Here is a 24,557-nt window from a genome sequence, read left to right as displayed (position 1 = left end):
TCAAATTTGACAGGTTTGCTGGTACATATTCAAGGAAAAGACAGTGTTTATTGACATCTAGCAATTTAGTTATAATTTGTAACACTCAGCAAAACCACTTGGCACGCAGTACCGTGGACCCCTGGTGCGACAAAGAGGAGGTTATGGATTAGAAAATATCAAAGATTTCCTTTGGACGTTAACGGGTTTGTCGTTTAACACGACTTTGCATTTTCTACTTGCTGTTTTGAGAAACGGATCTGTGGCCTTGACGGTAGCACATCGAGACGCACTTTTAAACGAACTTCCTCTTTAGTATGTTTGCCTGTAAATTTTGGTGGCTGTAGGGCAAGATCGTGTAGTATGAGAGAGATTATTTTTTTACTAAGGCAGCAGACTTGCATGAATGAGAAGAAGAAAAAATAGGGGAAAAACAATTAGATTTCCAAATTACATGAAAGTATCAGGCCAAATAAAAAAATAAACATGTTTCACGTCCCCTCCCGCTTCCTTTTTTGAGGTTTCTTCAATTATTTTTTTATTTTTTGAAATTCAGTTATAACTTTTCAAAACCATATTTCTAGGAAGTAGAGATGCTTTCTATAGCCTTGCTAATACACAAGAAACACTTTTGTAAGGTTTTGAGATAATGAGAGGGGGCTACCTCTCAGAACAACAAATAAAAAGAGGCCTCCTCCTTTTTCCAGGCATTATTGTGTACGCTAAAACAGCTCTAATTACAGTTGAAATATGGGTATTTAAACCGATTTTGCGATAAAAAATAAAAAATAAAAAGCCCCCTCCTCCTCCTCCTTTTTTTCAAAAATCCGAACGTGAAACATGCTTTTTATTTTACTTGGCCTTATAGCTTATAACATGGAAGGAAGGCATGCCATATACTTTACAGGTTTTATGTCTTGAAACAATTATATTTCACTCTGTAGAACTAGAATAGGTTTGTTCATCCAACACTGACATGACTGCAAGTTTTAAGCTAAAGCTTACTCACACGATATTGGCATAGAAATTTGTACATTTTTATCATTTTTTCACTGAAAAAAAAATCACATTGGGGCATTTATTAGAGGGGGCGTTTATTACAGACAATACAGAAGGAAACGCAACATGCAGCAAAAATATCTTACAGGAAACATTTCAAATACTTATAAATTCATTTACCACTTACTCAGTTTTATAGTGTAAAATCACGCTGTTTATTAGGTAATTATGTTTTCGCCTTCTTTTCTCAATTTGAAACCAAACTGTTACAAATCCCCAAGGTACAGCCTAAAAACGTGGGTTTGGATCTAATCCTACCCAAATTCCCTGTTCGCCTCAGGGCACCGCAGCCCTGTTGATCAATCCTGTCATTTCCTGTGATTTACCCCCTTATTTTTTATGAGTGACAAATCACAGATTATACTCGCAGCGAAAGGCTAGTTGAAAATTTGCTTCTTTCGATATGTCGTCTTTTTTACACTGCTATGCCACATGCAGTAGTAGTAGTAGACATTTAACTCAACATTACGATCTAGTTTTTCGTAATATTTTGTCACCAAAATTTCTTGATGACTTGTCAATTTGTCTGTTTATGGAGTGCTGACTGTCGCGATCTTGATATTGTCAAGATGGCGATGATCTCACGATGTTAATTTACACATCACAGTGTTTAATACCCATAAGTAAAAAATTGCTGAACTTGAAGGCCTGTCAATGGGTCGCTCTTGTCTGATGAGTCTTAACATGTTTTATGACTTGATAATGAAGACAATATCCAAGGCATGCAATAATGAAAGGCTTACTATCCACCGGCAGATGACTTAACAAGTTTACAACATAATATATTATTATATCGTGTACTGTCATCTACGGTGCAAAAGACTTATTTCAAGGAAATAAAAATGGATACATGTCCTCTTGTCTTCTACATGTCACATTTTATCAGGCTATCATGGGGAATAGAAAATGCAAATGTGGCCATTTACTGAGCTAGTGTAAAAGAAATTTGTCAGGCCATCTTAATTAAATCCTGTGTCTCAAAGCTGCCACGCGCGTTAGTAAAATCGTGCGCGTAGTCCTCTTTGAAAATCAAGAAATTCAATTTTTTTATCTCTTTATTTTTTTTAAACAAAAAGGCAAAAATAAAACTCAAAATTCGCATTAGATTTTCAATATCTCACAAGCTTTGAGACACAGGATTTAATTAAGATGGCCTCATCAAAAGTAGTTTAAATATATTGGGTTTTGTTATGTTTTATGTTTTCTAATGTATTGAGTTTTGTTATGTTAATATATGTTTTCTAATGTATTGGGTTTTGTTTATATGTTTTCTAAATGTATTTGGTTTTGTTGTGTTACATGTTTTTTAATGTATTGGGTTTTGTTATGTTATATGTTTTCTAAATGTATTGTTTTGTTGTGTTATATGTATATTTTCTTCTTATATGTATCCTCTGTATTGAATTCTCGGCTTGTAAAATCGGAACAATTGAATGATACATTTTGTAAACATTTCTTTAAATGTGAAATTATAAATTGACAAAAGGATTTTAAAAGGTTGCAATCTGGAATCATAGGTTATTTTAATTGAACTTAAAATGCATTATTAGTGTACAAATTTATCATTTTATCATATTTTTTTGTTTTTGATAGTGTGGTTACAGATTTGGTTTCAGCAAGATGGATGCTCCCAATAAAAAGCAATTTTGAAACTCACAATACATAAACCGCAAACAAAATTTGGGTACCACACATAACAGTCATATAAATCACAATCCTACATCTCACTCTCATAATTTTGTGTTTTTTGTTTCCTTTTTCTAACCTTCAGGTACATGAACTTTGTGACAATTTTTGTCATCGATACATAAATTGTTTGAAAGGCAAAATGCCTATTGATCTTGTGATTGAAGACAGAGAAGGAATGAATAAATCGGAAGGTTCACCGCCAGGTATAGGATCAGATGATCTCAATTCCAGAGGTCCCCAGAACAGGTAAGCTTACAAACTTTTGTTAACCAAACTTTTACCTGGGTTAATTTAATTAAAAGTGTGATTGCTTTTAATTGAATTTGTTTTGTTCTGTTGTGTAAGGTAGGTCTGAGAAACCCCTAAGGGAAGTTGTCCTTTAGTGTTCCTTTTCACCCCCTCTAGTCAACTTTTATTTGGTCAAGCTAAATCCAAATTATACAATGTACTTTCTATGTGCACACACCTCTAGCCTCTTCAAAGCACATAAAACCAGTGAAATGTATATATTTACTCTGAACTCCCAAAAGCACCAAGTAGTAGCTTGCTATAGGGATTTAGGGTATTTGATGTGTTTGTGTATAATGTTTATTTAGGAATAAACAAACTCATAGTAGATGTAATTCTGTATATGACTACAGATTTTGCATTGTTATGGGAAAACGTGTTTCTATTTAGACCCAGCAGTATTATCTGTTACGCCTGTTGCCATATTGTATGAAATTTACCACAGCAAATTTGGATTTCTAAAAGCATCATTCTCTTTGACTATTACATTGATTCAAATATACACAAGCTACATGTCGCAGTGCTTAAACATCGCATAAAATGAGAACCGCATGATTATAAGACCAGAGGACAAAAATTAGCATTTTCTTATTATTAATCTGCAGATTCATTTACCTGGTTGCTGGTTTGTAACAGTGGAGTTTGAACTCCGCCGTGTTTTTGTCATGACTAAAAAAAAGAGCTACATGATTAATTGATGCATGACTGGAGAAATAAAATGGAAGGTTGCGATAAACAAGCACAGAGTCTTGATAAGAACTGGGTTAATATGAACTAATGTAACTGGCTAGTGCCACGGCAGAGGAGCACATCTACCCATCATGCCGTGTTCAGTTGATTCAGAGTCGCATATAACCAGCATGCAATCTGATATTTTGCCAGTTTGAGACGATTTCATATTTTCAACTATTAGGTTGGAAGTATTTGTTTTTTGTATGATTGACCCTGTTGAATATGTTGATGTTTTATGAAATTATGAATATTGATCACCATAGTGTATCTCGTCTCAAGTTGAGAGTAACGCCATGTTGAATTTTGCAGTGGCAGAATCGAATCGGTGCATTGTGTCACCAGCCAGTACGAACAAATCAACCTACTACATGTGTGTATATGCCCTGTGGCATTAGGTTCGCACTTGCGATTCGAATCTATCACTGCGAAATCCAACATGGCGTACTCTCCCGGGTACTCTCACCTAGCACAGGCTCTGTGCTGTACATCTTCTCTGCTTATACCTATGATGATCCAAGATATTCGAGAGGCATCGCGGTTTGTGGAACGGGGCTAGTTCTACTCTCACCTTGAGACGAGACAGACTATACAACAAAATGTATCAAGGAAAATGTTCTCAAAATACTCAATGGTTCTAATGTGGGCTATTTCAATTTAACTGATGGACATTTTTGGACAGAGCTGAGATTGTACCAAAATGAGCCCCTGCATGTATACTTTGCCATTGACAAATATTTTATTGGGAGGGTTATTTTGTTCAATTTTGGGGGAAAACACCCTTAGCCCCATCTATTTTGAGCCTTGGTTCCAGGTCTATAAATATCTGTGATCTAACGCAATTTCTTGCAAAGCACCAAGGGAAGAGTTAAATTTCTACATTGGGCTAGCGCTGCCTCATTACGTATCAGGTTGCCCACGATGAAGGTTGGTAGGTCCGCATAATCGGACCAGTTTCCCTGTAAAATAATCCAGGCATGAAGGGATTGCCTTACTTAGACCACAAAGAGGTATCTTGTAATATTGAACCATCATGGGATTGATGGAAAATGTGAGATAGAAAATTAGCAGCTATGGAAAGACCAGTACATTACGTATATACTCAAGGACAAAAATTAAGATTCAGAATCAAAAACAAGTGTTTTGTGTTGTCTTTTGTCTTGAACGTTTTGTCAATCAAGTATTGATATTGTTATTGTTAAGATGGGTAATACCACTGCTTCTCTACATGTAGTACAATGTTGATAGCATGGACAGGAGAGAAACCGCTGTCTCAGTTATGGATATTGGACACAATCACAATGGTCTCATCCCAGTAGCATATTTCAATAACCTCAATGAAACAATCATAGTGCAAAATTTGACCTCAAGTTGCAGAGTATGAGTTTTTGTACCCGAATTGTCAAAGGTCATTCATTGAATGTGCAAATGTATTGGGGTTAAAGAACTGTGCCCTGATAGATGAGCATGTCGTGGATCCTATATAATGAATGTAATTTGACATACATTTGACAGATATTTTACAAAGAAATTATATATAGAAAGCAACATTGATATAACTATATTTTGTCATTTTGCATACCAAAAATTATATTTCATGCCAATAGGTATATTTGTTAGCAACCATTGTATCTATTGTTTCATCAATAAGAATAAAAGTCATAGATCATATGACTTAACTCATTTGACAAGCTAGCTATGGATATAATACTAGACGTTATGATCTAATTTTACCAGTGTCAACATGCAATCAATATTTCACTACATTTTCACTCGCCAGTGTTATTTCAAGTTATACAAAATGTGGGACTGTGAATGTTATTAATACTATAAAATAAAGCAAAGGTAAATTGCATATGAGTCTGATAAGGTGGCATTAAAATCGAGACACAACCAAGGGTTATCCGAGGCTACTGTTCCCATTTCATTTGGCACATATGCATTTGCCCGGCACTGTCACTTACGCTACTAATAAATGAGCACGTAGGCTTGACAGCTTATACAACCAACCGACCATCTCCTTGCATCGTGAGGCCACAAACGGAGCTAGGAGAGAACACAATCATATTCCGTCAAACGACACAAATTTTTTCTCCAATAATATTCCTTTTTTTTTCATGCTGCCTCAAATATTGGAAGAGCTTGTTACATATAAGGACAGATTGATCAATAGCATTGTAGGCTCAGCAGGAAATTGAGAATCCGATGACTTTTTTTTTTTTTTTCCGCGGCGCGACCAGAATATGTCGTTGTTGTGTTATCAATAAAATTTGTACGACAATATGGAAGTGAGCTGTACTGAGCTGTAGGAAATTGAATCGCAATTCTGAGCACAGGATTGGAAAATTATTATAGAAAAAGTGAAAATCAAATTTTGATATTATGAATGGTGATATAGGCTGATTGAGATTATATAGATATTGTCAGATTTCATTTTTTAAACATATTGATACAAAAATATATGCAAGTATACATGTGTAGAGTCCAATCCAAATTTACATGTAGTATTTAACAATAAGTTACTCATTCAAGCTATTTTATTGGAAAAATGTAAAGACCATCTTGCTATTTATATCAGATTATGGTTTCGTTTTCACAGAGATTGAAAAACATAGAAAGGGGTGTTCAGAAACCTGACTTTGCAGTGAAACTTTGTGGTGCCTAATTATGTGCTATATTTGGTAATCAAAACAATTCTAAACACAATTATGTGATTTGTATATATCTATACCAGAATTAAACATCCATTTGCAATTAAATATTTTCATTTTATATCTACCAGACTAAGACTCAATTCATCCTTTATATCCTTCCTCTCTTTTAAACCTGTAGATCCTATTGAATCAATAAAAGAAACATCATTATGATCATTTATCAGCCAAATTTGATTAGAAAATCCAGTAAATGTTTAATGCAAAAAAAAAATCCCCAGAAATCCTTCTTCATCACCGTGTGCAACAACTTGCAGCAATTGCGAATACCAAGAGAAGCCAAGCAAACACGCGTAAAGAATGTGTACATAAAGATACAGAAATGGGGGAAAACACTTGCTTGCACAGCGTGCTCCTGGGGCACATCGAAAAGAGTAAATGTGCTTGTCAAAACTCCCCAATGAAAACAGATCTGGTGAAAAACGATAGGTCAGTGGGGAAAGTCTGTATTTGCATTGTGCCATCACTGTGTAAAGCTTACATACGCTATGACATGTCTCATTGAAAAAAGCGCATAAGATAGGATACACTGAAAGGGGAAAAATGGTTTGTATACCTATTCAACAGCTGTTTAGTTGACAACCAGTACAATTATTTCGTTTGGAAGACAGTTTTATCTCGGTTTTATTTTTCTCCCTTGTATACATTCAAATAAGATAACCAGTTGTCTGTTTATCAAAGAGAATGAGCATAAAAGAAAGTTGAGGTTTATGTTATTAACCACTGCGGAGGAAATCACCAAAGGCACCACAAGGACAGGACATGTCAAAGTTGCTTCAAAAAGCTAATATGTAGCAATTTGTTGCGTTACAGTCTTGACGTTTTACCCACCGTGAGGCGAGATCAATCGGATAGGTTGACGAGGAAATATATAGCGTGCCCTTTGGAATTGTAGGGGTTTTTCTTTCTTTTCTGTAACGGCAAGTTCAAGTTACAGGGAAGACGAAGCAACAGCTAATTTTGATTCCTATCCGGGGTGTATTGGTTGTGCCGATAGGATTGTCACAAATACAGGTGCATCTGCAGTCAATTGCTCAACGATTTCTCTTGTACCAATGTGGTTGAATAGTAATGAACAAAAACACACAAAATGTTCAGTGCAATTTTGTTTTGTGGATATAAAAAGCAATTGTTCAGAACTTAATTAAGACAATATAGAAATTCTATGAGGGAAAAAATTCAGGCTTTTTTTGCATGCTGAAACCATACTGAAAGTAGAATTCTCCCAAAATTTCATTTTACGCAAAATAATGGTACATTTCACATTTTGGTTTTGGTTTAAAATTCTAGGTTTAGTTACCATAGTATGTAAAGAGAGCTACCTAAAGGCCAAATCAAGTCTGTTTGTTTTAATTCAAGTTCATTTAGAAATCCTTTCTGTTGATTTAGCAATGAATTTGCTTCATTCTTGAGGGTGCACAACCTGGGGGGGGGGGTTGTTACTTGGATTATTTTTGAGAGGGATTTGTGGCACAAGTTTCAAAACCCTTACCCATTAATTCCATGGGTAATTTATAGAAAATCGAGACCTATATCATATGATTGTCATGAAATAAGGACCTACATTTGTATCTATTTGTATTTATATCTAAGAATTTGAGCTTGAAAATAGAAAGAGTAACATATTTTTACCTGTGACCCCACACCCCCTGCACAAACTTTGGAACATGTAGAAGTTACTAGTGTTTGTTAAGGGCAGAGTAATGGGAGAGAACATGGACATTTTCGAGCATCATTATTTCTGAATTGTATGTCCAAAGTATATAAAACTATACATTTTGGAAAGGAAATGAGTCAAGGAATCCCATGAGTGACGCAGATTTTTACAAAATCTCGAGTTTTTGAAAAAATCACAAAAAATCACTTTTTTACCCCAATTTTTTTGTGACAACTTAAAAAAAAATCCGTTCGGAGTAAAAAAATTTCAGTTAGCTTTTTATGAAGAAGAGACATGAACTTAGGGAAGGTTTTTTTATTTTTTTTAAATTCGTCTCTTTTTTCAAAATATTGAAATAAACACGTGAAAAAAGCAATTTTGTCACTTTATTCAGCTAAAAATTGCACATAATGGTGTATATTTTTGTTTAAAACAAATATTTTGAAAAAATGAGAAAACCTTCCCTAGACTTTGATGTACTCTAAACGATAGTGCAAAAAGTTTACCTTTTGCTTGCATATTTTTCGAGTTATCTTGTCACAAAAATCGTGCAATATTGTCAAAAGTGAACTATGAGAAATCGACGTTTTAGTAAAAAAATGTCAAAATTATGCACAAAATGTCCTAATATTTTAAAACGGCAAGACTTTCACGCTTGTAAAAGCTGTATATGGTGCATGGTCTAAATATGCATCTTTTTGCACCAATGAATATATAATGTCTGCTTTTAGTGCGCCAAATTCAAAATAATTAAAAAATCTAAATGGCATTTTGACTGCAAATTTTTGTTTTGTTTACACCGCATTTGCCGGCGTTAACAACATACCGAATGCGCCTTTGATTATGTTGGACATACGCGCAGAGAGTTGCGCCACACACGCCGACGCGAATCACGCCGCTGTAATCACAATATTTCGCATTCGCAAGCATTTCTGACTCATTATTACCCGCCAATTTACTAAGCTGTCTTGAGCCATGTGACTTTTTAGAGTTGAAATGAGTGAAATAAGTTGTATTTTATCAGTTTCAAGTGAAAGAATACATCTTAGTGTTGATAAATATCAAGAAATCTCAAATTCGGGCGTGGACGAATGTGTCTTCCATTACTCTGGCCTTAAGTTGAACTGGACCTTCTTTTTCTAGGATCTGCGGTTGAACTGTACCTTTATACTGAATTGTACAAAATTCTGTTCATAGAAAAATTTAATACAAGGACAAATACAAAGACTGAGAAAAAAAGTAAAATGTAGGCTACAGAAAGTCTCTGGTCTAGGCCAAACATATTGTGTGGCATTCATTGTGTTGGTAACCCATTCCATTTGCATTACGAGAGCGACCGAGGACCAGTGTTAGTAAGCTCCAGCTAAGCCTTGTGTTTAGCGAATACTGCCGCAGGCTATATAGCTCCGTAATCTGCCATTGACACAGCACCAGGGCAAGCAAGGCAAGCTATATATATGTGTTGCTTAAATGATATGCTTTCACGTCTTTGTGTAGTCTGCATTTACATTTTTTGTGGTTTTCTGTTCTGTACACATTTTATAACTTGTGGCTTGTTATTTTTTTACACGTAAGATTGCTGGAAAATTTTGTTGCAAGTTTTTGTTATCCGAAAATTGTGCCTGACATATGCTTCTGAGCTCAAGTTACAAGTGCTTGGAGTGAAATGGCAAACCGATAATAAAAGCATTATTGTCCATATTCAAAGTGATACTTCTGTAGGAATAGGGCCAATATTGCACACTTATGTGATGTGGCCAAAGAGGGGATGGAAATCCAAAACCACAAATTTATTTTGCAGGTTGAATAAGATATTTGTTATAGAAATCAATGTCATTACTGCCATTATTGAATTTTTAAAACATCATGTTTTGATTTTGCAAGGATGATTTAAAAGGCACTTCTCTCTCTTCAGGTCAATGGGTGCTTGATTAAGCATTTTAATCATTTTAAAGAAATGAGTTTCCCACATATTGTGATCATTTGTTTATTTTGTAATCTATGCCAAAGTTAAAATGTAAATAACACCCACAGTCAACAGCAACATACGTTCATCGGTTAAATCAGCATGGCTTGTGCCAGAGATTGTAGTTGTTCGGTCAATCGAGAGTGATTCAACTATCGTATCAGCCACATAGTTTGTCTCCGTGCACAATAGACAGTACCACAATCCACATAGATCAGTGGCTCTAATGAAATCAAAGCGTTCAACCCACAATGAGATTTGATTGACCCAGCCTTTCAATTCCGACGGGCGCCCACGTCGATTGAGCCGGGGAAAATTGGACACATTCGCCCATTTTGGCTTCTCCCTTTTCTTTAGATTTGTTGATAAAACGGGACAGAATGCATACTAATTTCATAAAGTCTCATTTTCTGCAGGCACACGCACTGGCAAATTGCATTTAAATTTAGTTAGAGGAATGTGTGGATACAAATCTCGCTAATGGCAGGATTGTGATTGATTGCCTGGGCTCTCAGTGCATTTTCTTTGACCCGCACCTTTTTTTTTTTCCTTCCTTTACCAGAATTCCCATTAACCGCATGTAAAAAAAAGTGTTTCTAGAGTTTGAAATATTTATGTTATGTTTTCGATAAAAACAAGTGTTTAATTTGCAAAAAGATTCATTTTCATTCTTTGTCCTTTGTATACACATAAATTGCAAAATTGTCACAAAGACTTGATGCTTGATATTGATTTCCATGAAAAGTACGTAAGACGAAATAGTGTTTGAAGTGGAAAGGTTTCTAAACTAAAAGTGGCGCAATACATCATATTCAAAATTTAAAATGTCATTCTGCTAGTGTTTTTGAAAACACCAGTCAAATTTAAATTATTTTACCAAATCTAAAAACCATGCTAAATTTGAAGAGTGAAGACCTAATCGCAGTATGATCGCTAAATATTTAAATAATTAAAACACACAAAAATAGAAAACATTTAAAAACCTATTTTTCTATTAATATTTAAAACAGTACAAATTTGTTTGATTAAAATGTTTCAGCCCATTTGGGCGAGATTTGATCAGAATAAGACTGCCTCGGATGACCTGGTTGGCAAGCTGCTAATTAAGCCGTTACCGTATTATCAAGCTCAGATTTTGACAGAATAAAGTCTTGTTGACAAAATGGTGAAGTGAGATTAATTAGTGTAACTTGCTGTTGATGCTGTATCACATTCCTAATAATGAAAAGATGAATTGGGAATTAGCCAATGTTTTGCACTCGTTAATTACTCTTAAGCTGATTGAATTGCACATTTAATTAGGTCTAGTGGGATTTCTGGTGTCACAATGATGACTTGGGTGTGGAAATACAGCAGCTTCATAAATTAATAAGTCAAGATGGTAGACTATTTTTTCCAACATTGTCTCTAGCACTGTGCATCATATTCATATCAATACTCCGGTCCTCATTTCAGATAATACCATTACTGATTTGCATATTTTAGACTTTGTTAAGCCAGACTGCATTAAGCGACAACACTTGCCCATTTTAAAGTCATATTTAATCACCCAAATTGTAAACAGCGCTGGAGCGCAATATCATATCATCAAAAAAAACTGCTTTAACTGCATTATTTGCCGAAACCGGCACGCATGCAGTCGGTAAAGAAATAGCCAAATTAAGCACAGGCAACGAGATTATACTAGTGTGTGAGTCGTACGTAAAAGCTATGCATACTGGAGAGAGAGAGAAAACCCTGATGAAATTTCATCATGTAATCGCCTTGGTGATCCATCTTTGTGTTTTGTATGCGTGACTTATCCGCTGCTGCAACAAAAAGAGCAAGAGTAAGCGCACAAAAGGTTCCTTCGGGACTTACCTCCAGGGTGACTGTATAAATGGATGGAATATTACAGGCGGAGGTCAGCTGATAGTATATATCTGATAGTTGGTTCAAGAACTTGGCTATTCATTTGCGGTTGGCTTTATTTGTTTTACGCTGCTGGCTTTTTGTTGAAAATTAACCAAAATGATGATATTATAATATTACAAGTGCATGTAAAATAATAATTAGCCCGCAGGGAGAGGGCTTAACGAGGGCTTCTAGGAAGGATTTAGCGTGAATTAATAAGGAGTTAATTTCTATAAAATGGTACAGTCATGTGGTCCTTCGCTTAACATTTCTTTAAGCTTATGTAAGTTTTAATTGTATATTAAAGAAGTCAATTTTTTGTTCAAGTTTTGTGATTGATTTATTCCCTTAATATAGGTGTCCATTTAATATCTGTGTATGTTTTCAAAATTTCACTTTAGATATATTAATTTAAAGTTAAAGGGCTTGTTTCGTTTTTCATGATTTTTACAAATCTATTTATTTCATGTAGCGGTTGGTGCTGATAGTATGCCACTATTGCCAGTTATTAGTATTAAGAAGTGTTGCCACATTACATAGTTTTACTAAAATGGAAACTGATGAGAATCATGATCTAGTATGTCAAATTTCAAACCAACTTGTACATTACAATAATTCATCAATCATTCGCAATCCTCAAAATGGGCTCTTATCAGATTGTAATATAACTTAGAAATATTGGTAAAAAACGTTACCATAGTTTTTAGCAAAAAAGTGATTTTTATACCATTGTTTTCATATTATCGGTACCCTGCTGAGTACAAGTTTGTAGTTTTATGGATCTATACACACAGTGATTGTATAAATTGTTAATAAATTTTGTAACATGTTTTATCTTGCCCAAAATTCAGATTTATTCCAATAAAATAAAATCTGGCTGTTATTTCAGGCTTTTGAAATTTCATTAGTCTGTTTTAAGTGGGTCCATTGATCATGATGAAGAAGTAGATAGATTTCAATTTCTTTGTTCGGTTGCCTTTTTGGATTTGGAATGGTTGCATGGTTTGATTCAGTGAAAATTGTGGAGATTTTGATTTCGCATTCCAAATGTTCTTAGCTGTGATCCAAATTAATTGAAAGCATTTAGCTTATTGCAGATTAAAGTTATTGTTTGTTGAGAGAACAACCTTGTTAATTTGTCTCACAAAGAGATTTATTCCATGGAAAAGTGTCTAATTACATCGATATTGTCCAGCGGTAATTAATCTTTTGTCTAATAAAGCTGATCAAAGCCAGAATCAACCCAATAGGATTTAGGAGATGTTTGACATGATCCAAACATTGCATTTCAGAGCAGATGACAAATGGCCTGAGACAGTTGTCACTAAGGTCACCATATGTCTGCATAAACAACCACATAATTTCCTTGTCTTCATTCATTCATCCAGAGTACTTAGGGACGCACCATTAGATATTATCGGGGGGGGGGGGCTAGGGAGTTTGGGTCAGGCAGAAATTTTTTTTTTGCTGCCGGGCTAATTTTTTTTTTTTTTTCGCTGCCTTTGGAGGCAATTTTTTTTTTTCGAAGTTGTCTTTTTTCAATTTTAATGTATACCTTTATACAGAGCTAGGTAGGGGAAAATTTTTTTTTTGCTCATCAGTGAGGCAAAATTTTTTTTTTTTACTCATCAGTGAGGCAAAATTTTTTTTTTACTCATCAGTGAGGCAAAACTTTTTTTCAAAAACTCCCTAGCCCCCCGATATATCTAATGGTGCGTCCCTTATATCAAGATGCACACCATAAACTATAAGATTTTTTCACCTCATAAGGTCACCATGGATTTACTAGCTATCATCAAGACCACATTGAATAGTAAATTACACCATGACATCATCATCATTTTATAAAGAATTAAACAAGAAAAGGTTTTATTCCCTGGGCAGACAACAGGAAGTGTCTAAACATGCTACAAGAGGGCTGGACACTGAAATGATTTATTAGGACAGCAACTGGACCAATGTATGGGGTGGTATAATTCAGCATCGAAGTGGTTACGTAATTCTCTTGGTTACTGGATCACGCTATTTTGACATCCTTCGAGTACCATATACTTTGTGTGGTGATTGTTTCGATCGTAGTTCATTACTCTGGCGCGTGATCCCGTTGGCATAGTAACATTACGTAACTTCGATACTGAATTGCACACCAGACTGATATAGTTATTTGAATAATTAGAAATGCTTATTTTCAAAGGGGTCATACTTAAACATTTTGTATGATTGGTCAAAAGATGAACACCCAGCAGAATACTTCAGAATGTTTTGTATCCCTACATTATCATTCATAGTTTGTTTTATTTTTACAGAAATTTCTGAGAATGGCCACTAATAAATTCCAAATATTCTCAACTTTTATATACAAAATGTTTGAGTGAAAATAAATATCCAGTGAAAATAAACATTAAAACTGTGTGACCCTGGTATGATAGATGAGCCATTTTGTATGGGACAATTTCACACTCAAGATACCATGTCAATGGGTGCAAAGAAAGCTGGTTTTACTCTTCACTTCACAAGCACATTATTTTTCATGGTGAAATTAAGAGTTGCCAAGATGTGCATCTATAGCCCAATTGTACACCAACGCAAGAAGACCTTGTGTACCTGTGTGGTGTCCTGGCTAGGTCACCTTGGTTGGTCACCACAAGATGAGGTAGATGGATAAATCAATGTGTAGGGCTATGGTTGTGCTTGACAACACAAGTAATGTACAGAATTGATCAATATCAGTATTAAGTAATTAACTCAAATGATTTGCCTTGGTTGGCTTTATAAATTTGCAGCTCTGTAAGTGAAATTAGAAGGTCATGAAGTCATTGTATTTTACTTGCAAAACACTATTATTAGTTTGATTCTCCACCTAAATTGCATTTTAATTCACTAAATTAGTGTAAAGCGATGTTTTAATAATTTGTGACCGCTTTCATGAGTTGGCAAAATAATGAAAAACAGAAGAAAAGAAACAAATCTACCCTAACAGCTGCCAAGTTCAGTTCCTAGAAAAATGATCTCGCTTGTTTTTATCATAATTTAGTGATCTGAATTCATCACCTATTTTATTGGCATTGAGTTTTGATTCCCATTCATGAAATAAAATTTACAAAAAATTAAAACTTGTGGGGTTGGCAACCTGGGTGAGCCAAAAGTTTCACTATTAACACCATTGTGTGGATTTCTACAAATCTTATCTGAAATCATGAAAATTGAGGCCAAGGTAAAGGTGGTCGTGACTGGTAAAGTGACAATTAACTCACTTATTTAGAGACGGAGATGTACATATCCACTTCTGTAGGCTACTTTATTCATGTTTTCTCTTGATATTATATCAAAAGTCGGCGATATTACAGTTTCTTTACGTCTGGTTCTTTTGTAAACTTCTCAATAACCTATCGACCCATGCCAGCAGAAACGTTTGCTTTGTTCTGTAGAAACTTACCTATCATTCAACCTCTATATAAGTATTTGTTTCTTGTGGTTAAACACCTCCAACACAATCTCGTTTCTGAAGCATTTCATTCCTATTGTAAAAAATGTATGTATTTGATTCGGGTAATGTGTTCCAGTGATAACATTGCCAGATAGAGTAAAGTCGATAATTAAATCAAAACTTGGGAAGTATAAAGTGTAAATGATTGTGAGGTCGGTAAAGGTCATCAGGGGGCTTAGCACTATACAACCCCCCATGAGAAATGTGATTCAATATTATCAAATTCACCAATCTGGTCTTCATTTAAGGGGGGTTAACTCCTTTATGGTGTCATAGTATAAATATGACCCGTATATGAGTCGATTATACCTAGTATGACCATATGTTCAAAGCTGACAATCACACTGGGAAGTCGTGTTGGATTTACAGTTAAAGCCGGTGTTGAAAGTGAGTCAATTTTAAAAGAAAAATTATCGCATTTCACTGTTTTTCTAGTGATCTAGTGGATTTTGGGAGCAAGAAGTTTAGAGGTGATGATGTATGGCATTGCCCCTTCCCTACTTTCCCAGGAGAACCGGGGGATAGAGGAGGGCCTATTTGTGTATGTGGTGACAAGTACAGGTTTGTTATCAGTGTAAACCAAGCAAAGATCCTGTGTATTTATGTAATCAAAATATTCCTAGCTGTCAAATAATTTTGATGGCCTTGTTCATCGAAAAACAGCAGAGTAGAACACCAATTTTGAGCTCAAGTTTGATATTATTTTGATATGTTTACAATAAACCCCATTAATTTTCAGTTGTTATTAAACACTGATTTTGATTAATAAGTACCACAATTAAAATTGTGGTACTTATTAATCATAGACTCCAGAATCATATAATCACCGATTGCTATTGTTGCGCATTAAATCACTTAAAAAAACTGTTCTTGTTTTGTTTTCATTCTACAATGTTTAATTGGCATGCTTTATTGTCATGATGTTTAAATAATACTAGCCTGGTCAAAAATGTCACCATGGTCACCTCTACATGGTTCAGTAACCATGGTAACACTACAGAGAATCAATGATACCAATTTTCTACATGGCAGGTTGGAGAACCACAAATAAAGAAACATTTGAAGGCCCATATCAGTCATTTATAGCCAGTGGTAATGAACTTGAAGTCACACTACCAGCAGAGTTGTTTTGTGACACCAATCCAAATTATTGTGACAGAAAGTGCCAAGTCTAGTTTGAAGCCATCCCCTAACCAGCTCATGCCTCCTTGATCTTTTTGCTCCCACTCATCAAAACCTGGTCTTCGGAGGTCATCTAGAGGTCATATGCCTACTTCGCCTCCTGCAGTCTCTCAGCGGTGTCCAGTTTCAGGCTTAAATTGACTGGTGTCCACATACAATACTACTACATGTACCAGGTAGACTTTTGGATACTACATAGATTTGAAACAATAGTTGATGGTCAAATAATGAAAAAGATTGACTAAATCATGTTTCAGGGATGTGTTTTTCTAAGAATTGACTGGTGTACAATACTGAATACTGAAAATGTAGGCCTATGGTGTCTCACAGTTGATGCTATCTTTATAGTATAACAAAGGTCCCATTTTGCCTTTCATTTAGCAGCACACCACAGCACATGAAAGTAGGTTTAGGCTCTCTTCATGAATATTTCTTCAGTAAATTTAGCAAATATGAAAATTTGTGAAAAGGCACTTTCAAAGCTCCAATCTCATGTTGTAAGTGTTTGGTTATACCTCAGCTCATGCTCAGCTTGAACTATTTGATTCCCCTCTGATGTGCATGGATCAAGCAGCTTTTGGCTTGATCCATGGATACAAAGTCCAATTTCCCCTTTGATATTAAATGATACGGCTATTTCCCTTTATTATGAACTGGGATAAAATGTATGCTGCATTTACATGTAGTATAGGTTTGGCCATGCAGGAATACACCTTCGTTGTGACAGCTGGGGGGGGGCGGGGGCACTCAACTTTAAAAGTGGGTCATTGAGTAGGCCTATTAAATATCTTGAAAAAAAGTGGTCATTTGGTATTTTAATATTTAAAAATATTAAAGAAAGGGGTCATCGGGTAGAAGATTTTGAAAAAAATGGAACAAACTTCCATTTTTTTGTTCCAAATTTACAATACAAATTTGCTGAAATAAGGTTTTTTTGTCAAAGTTTCTGCATCATTTCATGGCATTTGGATGATAAAATTCTATAAAAAAGGAGGTCATTGCATTGGGTACCCGAACCTAAAAAAAAAGGGGGGGATGGGTCATCGGGTATGACTATTACTATTAAAAGGAGTCATCAGGTATATTCAACTTCAAAAAGGGGGCCTAATGACAAGCATATGCATGCTGTCACTTGTAAAGTTGAGTGTCCCCCTCTCCCGGTGTGGCAAGCAATTTTACTGCTCTGATTTTTCATAAAATTCTGGAAATGAAAACAAAATAGTGCAGATAGATTGAGATTTTGATGCTAGTGGAAGGTGTGTGAACATGTTTGCTAGGCGTGAGACTCATGTCATATTTGTGAGAGTTGACTACCCTTTAGGCCTGTAAATATCTGAGAATTTGGAATGGAGAATCTGGAATGGTGGTGGTTATGAAAATATCAATATTTGTGCAATTTGCTGTAACCAGTAGCATCGGGGTCAGATGTAACAAGTTCAGAAGCTAAGAAAACTGGGGCTACTATTTTATGTTTGATATGCGAGTGTAGTACCCCATAGAGAGACGAAAAGCTAAAGAGTCAGATAGCAATGTTTATGTAATATTTCTTGCCAAGTTGGAATAGTATGACTTGTTGTTTTGGAAAACTATATCACAAGGACTGGTATCAATAATTCAGTAGGACCTATTACAAAATATTATTTATAATATTGGAATAAAAAAAATGTGGAGAAGAATAAATTGTTGATTGGATGAGCAACAGCAGTATCACTGAGAAATTCAGTTGCTTGTGTGAAAAAGTTCAAATTTATTCAAATATCATGATAAAGGATAAGAATGAGACATAATAATGGGGTAAAGGTTAAAAAAATTATGCATAATGACCGAAAAGGGAGTTGAAACAAACTCATTTAAAAAGTAATAATATTAATGTGCATTTGTATAATTCCTCTCTACCTATAAGTGTGGGATGCTACTAAACTGCTATTGAAAAAGGGCATTTTAATCCAGGCCTGTAGCCAGGATTTTTTGGGGTAGGGAGGAGGGAGGGGTTGGTGCAGAGAGCTATAAAGTAGACCTTTTATGAATTTGTTCATCAAAAAAGAGCTAATTGCACAAAATTTCCTTTAAGGGGGTACTACACCCCTGTGGTAAATTTGTGACTATTTTTGCATTTTTCTCAAAAAATAATAACACTCTGGTAACAAAAGTTATGTATATTATTGGGGCAAGGAATCCAATTACTTCACTGAAATTTCTGTGATTCAAGACTAGCGGTTCAGTATATATGATAGGAAATGAGGTACATCCTAGCGGTACCTTATTTCTTATCATAAATAACGAACCGCTTGTCTTGGGTCACTGAAATTCCAGTGTAGTAATTGGATGCCTTGCCCCTATAAAATACATAACTTTTGTTACCAGTGTGTTATTAGTTTTTGAGAAAAATGCAAAATAGACACAAATTTATTAAGGGGTGTAGTACCCCCTTAAAAAAGGACTGATCATGTTCAATTCTTTTGCAGAAAAGTTAAAAGTGGATGTGTTTTTTTTCTGGATTGGCATTTTGGGGAGTTGCATCGCTTGTGGCCCCTACACCAACCCCCCTCCCTGGTTGTGGCTTTGTCTCAATCTCAATAGACAGTCATTGAGAGGACAGGGCAGTTCATGCTTAAAACCGTCCACTAAATGTTTTTCATGAATATTATTGAGCATGTATATAAAAATTACATTTTTTCCCTTTTTTAACACCTGTTGTACACAATATAGTGTTTGTAATCTGGCTTTAATGCAGAAATGAAAGAGAGGGAAAATATCAGAAATGAAATATGATTGATAAATTGAGCGAGGTAGGCAGGTGCCATGCACACTAGGCCAGGTTTGGTTCATGTATTAATGTCACTCTCATGTTTGACATTTAGTAATGTATTAGTGTCATGGCTTACATGAGTTTCTTGTACATGGCTTTATTTGGTACATAAACGAAACCAAAACACTATTGGAATCGGCTTGACATTTTATGACACCGGCTTTGAAGGGAAGAATTGTACATGTATGTAAATTTGAAGGCAAAATGGGTAGGCTGATGCATGGCTGTATTAAAAAGTGGGCCTACAAATGGATGTAGTGTTTTTATTTGGATGATGATGATGATGGTGATGGTGATGGTGATGATGATGATTTAATTAATTATGGCCTATGATGATGATTTTTAGATGATAACAATGTTGATTGTGATGGTGAGGACGACGATGATGATAATGACAAAGATGACCATGATGATGGTGAAGATGATGTTGGTGTTGCTGTCAAATTTAATTTGTAGAATTTGGATGGGAGAATCAACTCTGTTGATATGTTTCCTCTCTCCAAATGAGAATTATGTAATTTGTAAAGACGAAAATCACAAAATATATCTACAATATTGATGTTAAATTGGGGTTTCGTCTCTCTATGTTGGAATATACATGCTGTGAGTGTACACTCACTACTACCACTGGATTTTGGATCAGCAAAAGCCTCCATGTATTCATGGTATGAATGACACAGAGGTCAATAGATTGTTGTTCGCTATTCAGACATTGAGTTTGCAGTGTAACATTGAACCTGGCAAAGGTCGCCATAACCAATAGAAAGGTCAAATACATGCAATGGCTCCCCTGTTGGGTATTCATTGTGGCTGTTCAACTCAGTTTTCCTTCTCAACACTGGGAATTAATTCTGAAAGAAGTTGATCATATCTGAGCCTTTGACAACATCATGTTATAGAATAGCAGTGTAAGGTGATACCAGATGTATTGGTATTGGGTATTTCGGTAGTCATTGCAGGGGGTTGGAGTGGTGAAAAGAAGGAAAATTGATTAACTTGAACAAATGTAAAACTAAAATAGGTCTCCCTGTATCAAGGATACATGTAGGCATAATATGATGGGTAGGAATATATTGAGATTCTTTTGGCCATATTAATTAATTGATTTCAGCATCGAATTTCACATATGTAAAGTTAAACGGTGCAGAGCGCACACATATGAAGGTGGGTTGTTGGCATACTTGCAGCACAAATGTGAAAAAAACATTGATGTTACCACTGAACTCATTAGTAGCGTGCCCGCCAATCTTTTGCTCATGAAAATTAATGGTCTGAAAATATCAAAATATAAACCCTATCACAAGGCTGTCCATGCCTATTGTTAACAATTTGATTATTTAGAAAACATACTGAGTAGGGCCTACACATAACATATCATAAACCCAAAATTTCACATTTAAATGCTCAACAATCAATGTACGACTGCTGTGTCCCATTTAATTGCCAGTGGTGTAGGGATATAGCAGATTCCTATTTCTGTGGTGCACCAAGGATCATATCAGAAGAGCACCTCTGAAGTCCTACTTAAATGCCTTAAATCAATTAGGCATTAATATGATGTAAAAGTTTAATATCAATAAGAATGCTCAGAAAAATGGCAACAACTGTAAGTCAGTAGCGGGGTCAGAAGCCCAAATTGGACTGCACCCGAAGACGAAATGTATTGAATGGTTAAGGTTGGAAAGTACTAGTACCATGGGCTCAGTATCAAACTCATTCCATAACATCTGAAACCATACCCAGTACTGTACCCAACTGGTGCAGTAACATACACTTATAATATATTTAATTTGATTCTCTTTTCTTATGTTTTATATAGAGTACAACTCCAATAGGTGCAGGTAGTCAGTCATCAGGCAATGGTCCACCCAGTGTAGGAGGGGGCGCACCTCAATCTAATTACAGCCAACCAGACGATACACAATCCAATGCAGGCTCAGACACACTCCCTAGTATGGTGTCAGGATTACACTCGAGGGATGATAATAGTGAAACAGGTACGTAGATGCGGTCTCACAGATGGTGCAAAGGTTTTGTATCCGAGATTATACCCAAAGAGTACCAACTTAAAATTGACTCATGTGTAACGCTATGGTCAATCAGCCATCTTTGTTTGTCGAATGGAGGCCAGATAGTGTATCTCCGACGTTTATTGGCAAGAACCCGAAATTGAACGATAATCTTTAAGCTTGAGTCTTACAAAAGTTTGCGTATATACACTATAGCATGCGTTATTGGCATTTGATGCAGAGCGTAAACAAGCTATCAAAGTGTACTGGACACATGGAGAAATAGGCCCTACACTATCTTGGCCTCCATGAGTGACACACAATCATGACAGAGTTGGTACTCTTTGGTTCTACCTCATTGGGAGGTATACTATTTGCCCTCTATGAGCGACATACAAACATGGCGGAGCTGGTACTCTTTGGTTCTACCTCATTGGGAGGTGTACTATTTGCCCTCCATGAGGGACACACAACCATGGCGGAGTTGGGACTCTTTGGTTCTACCTCATTGGGAGGTATACTATTTGCTCTCCATGAGTGACACACAACCATGGCTGAGTTGGGACTCTTTGGTTCTACCTCATTCAATTTATCCCCATCAAGTTGACAGTATCATTGTTGTGCATATCAAAATGCTGTAGTATTATATTAACCCAAAACTCAAAGTGCAGGGTGAGATTTCTCATCGCATATGGCTCACAATATTAACGCAGCTAGCCTACTACCCTGAAATATCACAGTCATGATGTGGAGTATATACATCAGGCATAAATATGCATCAATGAGGATACTGTCAACCAACGTTTATGATGATTTTGATGCAATGCTTGTGTTGATTGTTATAAGCAGGTTTGTGAAGAAAGCTGAATATCCATCCAGTCTGAAGCATGATGTAACAAATGTAGGCGTATTACAACATCCTGATCCTTTTTACAGTGCCTGGTTCTATTTCATGGTAAAATGCTATATACATGTTATGTAATGTTATGTTATATGTCCTTTGTTTTTTTGCTGGAATTTACTGCCATAAATGTTAGATTGTCAAAGACTTGCAAGCATTTGATGTGTCTCAATGAAGAAACTTGATGTTGGATGGAAGGTAGAGAGAAGGCAAGTGATGTGACTGATTAGTATGCAGTATTGTAGTCAAATCCGGCATGTCCAAGACCAAAACCGAGACCAGGCAGTCTGAGACTAAGACCAAGACTGAGTCCAGCTGGACCGAGACCAAGTCAGAGACCGGCATGTCCGAGACTGAGACTTCAAGACCAGGAGGACAAAGACCAAGACCAGCAGGTCTGCGACCGAGATGAAGACCAGGCTTAGCTGGTCTCAAAACATAGACCGCATATTAAACATGCTTAATCTGAGGTTATTGATGGACGTCCTGATACTACGCTTTATTCTGGTAGACTGGTACAGTACGTATATTGTTACAGAGAGCCTTACTACAGGCTGTATGCATTGTAATGTACAACGGAACAGTAATAGTCAGAGGCTGGCCTCAAGACCTACAACACTGTCGGTATGCAACATAATTAGTATCCATATGAATGTGTATAATAGATCATAGCTGGTAATCAAGTTGCGACAAAATCTGTTTGTTGAAGATGCATCCACCTGACAACATTTTATACAATATTTTTGGTTTTCAGCGCCAATTGACCAAGCCGGCCATCCAAAACTGACATTATCATGGCTGGTTTAGTTGCTTTGCACCCCCAACCTTTCTTTCCACCCCAAACCAAGCCCCCTTCCTAACTCAGTTAGTGCCCCACTCCAGTACTCAAACTAATGCAACTTAGTGTGATTATACAGAGGACTCCAAATTAGGGAACACAATCTTCATTTAGATTCGCCAGACTGGGAAAAACATACATGCGAACCTGAATATTCAAACTATGTAGTTATAAACCTATTCTTGTATGAAAGGAGAGCCAGCTCCCCGGGTTAAAAGCATAAAAGTACTCGCTGCCAAAATTGCGCTTCACATGGTTATGTGAGCAATCAAACCAAGTGAACATTTTCCCCTCAGGGCCTATATGGCACATGTGGTACACATTTTATGGAGGCAGATTCATCATTTTATTTTTATCAGAACGGTCATGGTATAACTTAAAGCAGAGATTTTGCTTCCTTTATTTCTTGGCTGAGAGAACAGATGGATTTGATCATTGTGGATGCTTTGGAATGGAAACGGGGCATTGCTTCTTCATTCAACATGAACTTTACTGGATTTCTTTTTAATCATTATAGAAACGGCTAATTTATATGATGGTAACATTTTTGTTTGGATCAAATCAAGAATTATTGAGCTATTCCAATTGAAACCTAAACACCAGGCATGAGAATTTTCAGGGTTTTATTTTTTTGTTCAAATTTCCGCACATTCTTTTAATTTCAGACAGTTTTTGGCCTTTTTAGCCAAATTTCAGGCGCTTTTGAAGGCTTTTTCAAACTTTTCAGGTTTTTTTATGGATACACCCCTTTGGAAGACATGAGCTTAATATCCTACCCAGGGTAGTGTGAATTTTAAATGGGGTTACCTGAATAGGCGACTCCTTTTGAAATTGACACCCCCTCCTCTGTGGGAGATTGGGGTCAAGTCTTCCATAGGGGGTGTATATGGATTTCAAATTCAAATGGAGTAAACCTTTTTTGTAAAATGCTCTTCTTATTGAATTAGGATACATGGTCTAAGCAAATTATGAAAGTTGTTCAAAGGAGTTGGAGAGTCTTTATTTCTGGTAATTAATTTCACATCATACTTTTTCATGTGAAATTACCCGATGGCCTGTATATTTTGGAGAAAAAAAAGGTCTGAACAAGTCAAGCTTAAATGACAAATATACCCACTTGTATATGTCATGTACCAGGTAGCATGGCAGATATATGGATATGTTACTGGAGTTGTGTATGGTAGATGTTTACCACTACAACTGATAGATACACAACATAATACATGCCTTCATGCAATATTATCCATTGCTCACTGCTATAGTTTATCGTCAAAGAGCGTAGGTGAGACGGTATTGATATCACGTGTTGTTAATACCCCTTAAACAGGTGTCTACATGCCTACTGGTACGGCCCCCTGAA

General features: G+C 36.0%; 1 protein-coding gene across 1 annotated transcript in view; it reads left to right on the top strand.

Moving 5' to 3' along the window:
• Window positions 1-24,557, top strand: part of LOC140151706 (homeobox protein Meis1-like) — a 95,166-nt gene that overhangs the window by 26,501 nt on the left and 44,108 nt on the right. Inside the window, exons 6-9 of the mRNA XM_072174042.1 lie at window positions 2,810-2,973; window positions 3,621-3,640; window positions 19,796-19,875; window positions 21,269-21,446. Coding sequence (XP_072030143.1) covers window positions 2,810-2,973; window positions 3,621-3,640; window positions 19,796-19,875; window positions 21,269-21,446 — 442 coding nt within the window. The remainder of the gene's footprint in view (window positions 1-2,809; window positions 2,974-3,620; window positions 3,641-19,795; window positions 19,876-21,268; window positions 21,447-24,557) is intronic.

This window comes from Amphiura filiformis, chromosome 5 (assembly GCF_039555335.1).
Source record: "Amphiura filiformis chromosome 5, Afil_fr2py, whole genome shotgun sequence".
NCBI classification, from domain to species: domain Eukaryota; kingdom Metazoa; phylum Echinodermata; class Ophiuroidea; order Amphilepidida; family Amphiuridae; genus Amphiura; species Amphiura filiformis.
The sequence above is the reverse complement of the archived record's forward strand: the minus strand, read 5'-3'. Positions and strand labels throughout refer to the sequence as shown.